This window comes from Pundamilia nyererei, unplaced genomic scaffold (genome assembly GCF_000239375.1).
Source record: "Pundamilia nyererei isolate P.nyererei 1_Seehausen unplaced genomic scaffold, PunNye1.0 scaffold00081, whole genome shotgun sequence".
Lineage (NCBI taxonomy): Eukaryota > Metazoa > Chordata > Actinopteri > Cichliformes > Cichlidae > Pundamilia > Pundamilia nyererei.
In genome coordinates, this window is record NW_005187482.1 from 511,100 (window position 1) to 518,832 (window position 7,733).

At 42.2% G+C, this 7,733-nt stretch overlaps 1 protein-coding gene across 2 annotated transcripts in view; it reads left to right on the top strand.

The window, feature by feature from the left end:
* Positions 1-1,168: 1,168 nt before the first annotated feature.
* LOC102209573 (uncharacterized) overlaps positions 1,169-7,733 on the top strand; it is a 12,769-nt gene continuing 6,204 nt past the window's right edge. For both annotated transcript variants that reach the window (XM_005737978.2, XM_005737979.2), the window contains exons 1-9: positions 1,169-1,784; positions 2,130-2,285; positions 2,461-2,579; positions 4,112-4,283; positions 4,395-4,513; positions 4,669-6,328; positions 6,593-6,667; positions 6,950-7,125; positions 7,255-7,346. In XM_005737978.2, coding sequence (XP_005738035.1) covers positions 1,277-1,784; positions 2,130-2,285; positions 2,461-2,579; positions 4,112-4,283; positions 4,395-4,513; positions 4,669-6,328; positions 6,593-6,667; positions 6,950-7,125; positions 7,255-7,346 — 3,077 coding nt within the window. In that variant the 5' untranslated portion in view covers positions 1,169-1,276. The remainder of the gene's footprint in view (positions 1,785-2,129; positions 2,286-2,460; positions 2,580-4,111; positions 4,284-4,394; positions 4,514-4,668; positions 6,329-6,592; positions 6,668-6,949; positions 7,126-7,254; positions 7,347-7,733) is intronic.

Below are 7,733 nucleotides of genomic sequence, written 5' to 3' on the forward strand. Positions count from 1 at the left end.
CACACACACACACACACACACACACACACACACAGAGCTCTGGGTCCTCTTTAAGAAGCGTAGCTGTTAACATTATCTCTGCAGTCTCTTCTAAACTTCATGGTAGCTGCGGAAACACAGCACTGATGATAATGCTGTAAGGACGCAGCCCCTCTCTGGCGTCAGTTGATCTGAACCACAATCTGATGGCATGACTGATATCAGCTCCACACTCACTGCCTGTCGAATGGAGTTGGTGGCAAACTATCGCTGACCGTCTTTCTCAGTTGATCGGTTCAGTTTTTCTCTGCTGACAAAGCCATTAAACAGTCTTTTCCAAGAGCAGGTCTCTCCAAAGGGAGTTTATCAGCAAGTTATTAAAAATGAACGCAGTTTGGAAAAAAAAAAAGCAAAATGCAAATGAATGAAAGGAAGTGGAGTCATTGCAAGTAAAAGCAGGAGTTATGTGGGGAAATATTCTTCCAGTGTGAGTTACTTTTAGCCTCTGACTAATTTTTCTGTCAGCAGATAAAAATAAATGACTTACAAAAAAAGAGGGCAGGGGTCAAATGATCTGAATTTCAGGGATGAAATGGCATATATCAGAAAGACAGAGCCACATGTGTAGCTGAGCAAATGCATGTCCAGATGTTTTAATTTTAAAAAAAAATCAGCTACTCAACTGTATTAGAAGATGAAACATACACAGTTAGCCAGACTTACAGATGAGTAAGTCTACATGATTTCAGTAGGGTTCATAAAATAATGCTTTTCAAATCTTCGGTGACTTTGTGCAATGCAGTGCTGCCCTCTAGTGGACAGAGACGTAAATACACATTTAAGATTCGTGACAGTCAAAACTAGGATCGCTGAAGCGACACAATGCTATTTTAATTTTGGCAATAAGACCCAGATTATTCCGAGACATCACTCACAATCATGTCTATACACAGTGTGTGACCAAATCAGTAAAAAAAACCCCCAAAAAAACCCTTAAAACAAACACGAAATATCTTGTGTGTGTTTAGGAAAGTATATAAATAAGACTAACTAGTAGTATGCTAAGTTGATAATATCCCACACGCTATATGACTAGACAGAAAAGGTATTAGATTAGCAGCTGGATGCTAACAGCGCCAACATAAACACTTGGGACAGTAACGGGTAAGAGCGCGTGCCTCTTTGCCAATTAAGGCTAATTAAGTGACCAGGTGCGCTGACAGGAAGTCTACAAAAACACTGCCGCCCTTCATCCCGTCCCAGTGTTTTGGTGCAAAGACAAAAACGCGTATTGGCAATGCATTTCAAACATAAAGGATACTTCGGTGTTGTGCTTATTTACACCATCACAACAATCGCTTTGCCTCTAGTAAGCCGGTGTGAGCCTACTGCATCCTCCTTCCAATCGAATTCTCCTCCTGATGACAGCAAAGGTCATTTAACTACGGAAAGCAGCAGCAGTCATTCCTCCGGCCCTGACGTCGGAGAGCGGCTGGACCTCGGCTCAAGGCGCGCAGAAGACCTCCTAAACTCTGACGACCTCCACAGCAGGAAAGAGAAACCCAGCAGCAGCCCCGAAGAAAAGCCCGAGAAGAGACTAAGACCCAAAATGGCGTCTTCTTCGGGTCCTACAGGTGTCAGTGACCGTCACAACCCCAGGCAAGCCGAGGACGAGCCGGTTTATTCATATGGAGACTGCAGAGAGGGGAAAATTAAGCACGTAGTTCACGGCAAGTTTATCATCGCTGGCCAGCTGGAGCCAAACGTCCCAACTCTCGACTACCAATCAGAGTCCTCTGCTTCAGGTAAGCCACTGTCCTGAACTCACCTGACCCCAGGCTCCTCCTCACTGTGCTTGCGTTTTACTTTGCTACTTTAATACTCCCCTAACGAAACCAGTTTGATAATTTTAGTCATTTTTATAAAGTAGTTGGTACATTTTAATCCCTCATGATGATTAGAAACTATTCTACCACTAAAACGAATCTTTTCACTATAAGAGGCATTTTGTGTCCAGTTTTCTTATCCATTAGTTTGCTACATGAAACTCCCAATTTCCCCCTCTTTCACTCACGCACACACACTTTACATTCTGTATAATCCTCACACTAACACCATATTCTCAGAGGTGGTTTGTTTTTGTTTACCAGTCCGGTCTCTGGGAAGCCAGACAAGGCTCAGGGGTCACCGGGTCAGCAGCACAGTGGAGAGCTGGCAGAGGCTGCTCCCTGTGGTGGAGTGTGAGGAGGACGGCATGACCCTCACTGTCAGGAGGAGACGAGCTGCACAGCTCTTGCTGGACCGAGGTGATGCTACACCTTTTGCACGTCTATGCGCTCCAGTAGCCTGGATTTTATACTTGCACTATATTGCAGTGTTTCTTTTTTTTCTTTTCTTTTTTTTAAGGTTTCTCTTGGGAAACCCAAACAGTTTCTTAATATTAGTGAAATTAAGATTTTGTGTCGTCTATTTGTGTCCCAGCGAATGAATCATCGGTGCCTCTGTCCCAGCTACCACCACAGTGTGGTTATACTCTTCAGACCACATGGAGAAACCTCCGTTTGATGGTTCCATATTACGCTTGTCATGTCATTCAAAAGGTGCGTGTGTCTGTGTGCTACACTTAGATTTAAATTTTTTACGTTTCTTAAAAAAAATTTGAAACAGTTTTTGTAATTTTGCCTTCAGACGCCACCACAGTAAATTAAGTTACACGATCTAGATGTGATGTCTGTGTTGTGCACTGTGAGCTGTCCAATCAGTTTAGCAGTATAACTCAAAAATTACACAAAGTGATTTAAACAGAGTACATATTCTGTTATTAAAATATGTGAAATTTAAATGATCGTTTACATTTTCTTTATGAAACTCTATAACTTTCACGCATCTAAGCAAAATACCTCCAGTTTTGGAATGTTGATAGGAAAATCAGAATAAGTACGACTAACAAACGTACTAAACAGACATTCACTTAAATACAACATCTGTTTCTCATGAAAATCATATCTTTATAACTCCTTTTTGAACTTCTTTGTTCTGGCATTGCTTCAACTCTGCATTCAAACTCTTCCACAGTTTTGCTGCATGCACAGTGGTACACGCATCCAGATTTGAAGAAAAAAAAACCCATTTAAATAAATATTTGCTCTTCTCAAAAGAAGCTGTAAATATTTCCTGGTAGTTGGATTTTTTTTTTCTTTTTTTTTTCTGTCTGAACAAAATTTGCGCCACATTATCTCCACCGTGTTTGACAGATGATGTGGCGTGCTTCAGATCACAAGCCATTTTTCCTCTTCCCATCATTCTGGTACGAGTTCTTGGTTTGATGGGTCTAAAGGTTGTTTTTTGCATAACTCTGCAGGCTCTTTAGACGTCTTATGACAAAGCCTAATGTGGCCATGTTGTTGTGTTTGTATTACTAGGTTTTGTCTTGTCATAAACTCTTTTCTCTTTGTTTTAGACTTTGACAATGACCCGTCTGCTTCCTCCAGAGTGTTCTTGAGTTGCTGAGATGTTGTGCAGTTGGTTTTCTTAACCATGGAAATAATTCTGTCATCATGCACTTTAGTTGTCTTCTGTGGTCTTCCAGGCCCGTTGTTGCAGCTGTGCCAGTCAATGCAGTCATTCTTTTTAACACTGCACCAGATTATTGATTTTTCCACTTGTAAAGTTTCTGCTGTCCCCAAGTCTAAGCAGTTTATGTGGAACCTCTGAAAAATGTTGGACTGTGTATAAAAATGACTGTTATTCCTAAGGAGTTAATGCAATTTTTTTAGTAAAGTTTACACTTTAATCACATGGGTTTTTTTCCCCCCCTTTTAAAGCCAGAGAGGCAAAACAGCCAAAACTACAAAAAATAATGTAGTGTGTTTGTTTATGGCTGCATTGATACAGTTTTAAGTGTCAAATTATATGAAAAATGTCCAAAACTGGGCTAATTGTTGTTATTTAGAAAAAAAACTGAGTTTTTTGTAAAACCTTCCTCCTTTTGACTGATCAGATGAGTTGTACATTCACGTTAAATAATCTTTGAATCTGGCAAATGTTTCTCTTTTAAAATCCTGAGCATGTATGGTCTAAGGTGGGGTGTTTTTAGCCAAGGGTGGTATAAATGCTCTCTGCTTTTATTCAGGATGGCAGTTATGTGCTGCCCCTGCTATGGAGGGGAACCCCGGTCGAGATGTCCTGTCCAGTCTCTCAGATCAGCCCTCACACTGTGGGGCTATCCTCCCTCTGCTGCTCTTCACATGGGATGACTGTCAAAGTACATGAATCGACTCCTTTGGAGAAGCAGAGAGTAAATGGTAGGCTCCCCTTTCTTTCTATTGGCATCAAACTTAATTTAGATAATAGTTTAGCCTTTTGCCCTCATATGTTGAATCAAATATGAACTTTTATTTCTCTTCTGTCTGCAGTGAGAGGAGATTGGACCCCTCTAGCTCTGTTGGCTGAGCAGTGTGGCTACACTTTGGCTAAGCAAGATGCAGATACTGTAATTGCTGCTCCGTTTATTACATGTGGCATCACAGAAAAGGTGAACTTCAGAGCATACTATACACAAGACAGACTAGACAAGACTCTTTAGCCCATCTGGTTCTCCAGCATAATCATCGTATCTGATGATTACTACATGTGCATATTGTCATTTCCTGTGGTCTTTTAATGTTGTTTTGTTTTTTCCTCCTCCAGGATGGAGAATATATACTTCCTCTCCAGATAGGCAAGGAAATCTTCACACTTGCCTGCCCTATGTCTTCTCCTGAAGAGCTCTCCGTTAACACTCAGCCTCTGGTCAACAGCCCAGCTCATCTAACCAGGGGGGCAGAAGAACCTATGTTAGGGGCTCAGGAGCCTTTTCCATGGGCCCCTCCTTTCTACCTGGCTCCACCGTACTATCCTCACCCTACATATCACCATAATTATGCCAGTCCTAAAGTACATGCTTCATATGATTCTCCTACTCCAGCATCTTTGACTCCTGAGCCAACTTCTAGCTCTCAGCTTCACCCTCCTGTTGATTTCCAGCCAGATTATCAACCCTACTACGTCTACCAGATGCCTTTCTGGGAGCCGTATGACAGTCCTCCGTCACTCGTTGAAGAAATGGAAGATTTACGTCGGGAGAACCCAGAAAGAAGAAAAAATCAAGAAACTCCTCTTTTGGCGTTCTCTGAGAAGCACAGTGTCACACCTACAGGCTTTCCAGCTCAGCTCGAAGCGCCGCATTTCCAGCCTCTGAGACACGATTTCAATCCATACTACCACTACTACCATCACCCCAAAATCCCCCTTTCTGGCAAACCTCAAAACCCTGATTCAGGTCTGGATGTTTCTCACGAAATCTCTTCAGCTCACTTGCGTAAACATGAATTTTCAGCTTTGGCCCCCAATGTTGAACAGTCTAAGAGCATCAGGAAAGTCACCTCGGACCAGTTCCCTCCACCTGTGTCAGAGACTACCTTTTATCCCTACGCCCAACCGGAAAATGCTAAATTGGTTGACAAAACCCTTGAAACTCATGCTCCTCACCTTCTAAACCCATATCTTTACTACTATTACTTTCCACATATTTCAAGGGGTGAGGCTGAAAGACTGGTTCCATCACATCCCGACATGCCTGGAGAAACAAACTTGTCGAATTCCTCCCCACTTCCTTTTTCACAAATTCTTCCAGTAAATGAGCACAACATGAATGCCTACATAAAAGCACACAAGAACTTTGAAAAATATAGCACAGAGCAGATCAAACATCCTAATTTGTCTGCTAAAGTACATTTGGAGCACAATGATGCAAGTCGCTCTGCATCTGTGTCTCCTGCAGTGCTGCCTCCAGTCCCACAAGGTCCCCATCATAGACTTGAGCCTCAACAACGCCCTCCTCACATTCAATCATTCATCAATCAACTAAATCCTTACCAGTACTACTACCACCCTTATTATCATTACTCTCAGATGTATTACAGACCTGGAAACCAAGTTTCTCCAGCTTCACCCCATCTTCTTCAAGCACCTTCTGCTCCGGCTCAACATCTGACTCCACCTGTACAATCAGTGTATGGTTTTCATAACTGGATGCATAGTCCTTTCTATTATCTATACTACCCATCTAAAGTGCCCGAAGGCAACGAGCTCCATCCTACAGGCAGCATAAACTCTGAAAACAAATCTGCTAAATCTCAGCTTCCCTCAGACTTTGACTATGGCATGATGGCAGGATATTTTAACATCCCTCCGCCACTGCACAATCCTTTCCATAGTTTATATTCACATTATATTACTCAGCAGCACCATAATGAGCAATCTGAGAAACCTGATGAAGATGCGAAAGAGAATCTAGACAAAGTGAGAGGTAAATGATCACATTTAAGGGTTTATCAATCTTGAATGCCTTGCAGTTTAAATGTTTGGTCTTACAGTTTTAGTTTGACTGCACTGAAATGTTGTGCTTAAACAGAAAAGCAGTGTTTTGACTTCAGATCACCACCACAAGGGGGCAGGAAACCCTCGGCCTAATGTTGTGGCTGTAATTGCACACCTGTATTGCATATTTTCCATCTCATGCTGCTGAGTCATCCATAACAAGTTCTCCTTGTTCTGTTTGCTTTCCTCTAAGATTACCTCGAGGCCCACACGTACACGCCCTCCGCCTCACCCTGCGGCCTTGGATCTGTGTCAGATACTGATTGCAGTAACTCTTTAGGCTGCTGTTCAAACACTGTGAAGGGTGAGTCTCACACAATACAAAGCTTGTAAACACTTGTCTAAAAGGATGAAGACTGTAAAGGGGGAAAGCAAATGACTAATGCAACGACTCTCAGGCTTGAAGCCTTAAATAAGTATTTGATCCCCAAGCAAAACATGACTTGGTGCTTGGTGGTGAGATCCTTGTTTGCAAGCACAGCGGCACAATGTTTCTTGTAGTTAGCAGGGGATCCAATAATTATTTCCCACTCTGTATGTGTGTCGGCAGGCTGTACAGTGGGACAGTACTGCGTCTTTGCGGTGCCTGACTCTGTAGTACAGCCCACAGTTGCTCCTCCGGCTCATTCCCCTGAGGACATTAATGCTTCCTGCACGCTGCAGAGGTTGACCCCTGATCTTGACATCTACATTGTACCTCTGGATGGCTGCGGAGTAAACAAACATGTAAGGCACATTCCTATGTTATCACATCATGTAGACCCCCCACCCCCCAAAAAGAAGGAAAAATGGACAAACACACGCCACTGTTGCAGAATAAATTAAAACTTTTTAAAATATATATATATTTGATAGATGCTTGGCGAGACGGTGGTTCATCTTTTGGAAGTTCGAGGTTTACATCCTTACCAAAACGGCGATTCTGCACATGAGAGTTCTCCTTTCAGGTATGTCACTGCTGTTTACAGGAAACTTGCTTTTGTAACAATTGCCAGCAGCCTTGTAGTACTTAGCTTTAAGCATTCAGCTGTAGCAGGAAAGATTGTTTTCTCTTAAATCGTCGCCGTTTCTGCAAAATCCTTCTGTGGTTTATACTCCCGTTTGTCTGAAGGTTGTCAGACTTCTGATTTGACCTCAACATGACCCTGCTTGTGTGATTAGACAAGGATACAATATTTAAACTGTTTGAATAGTAACTTGAAATACCCTGATAATGCTATACTGGATTCTATCTGGACTTTGACTTTCATGAGCTACAATTATCGAAATGAATCAAAGTTTTGAGACACTGAATTTTATGTGTAATCCTACTTGGACGAAAGTTTACCTTTTTT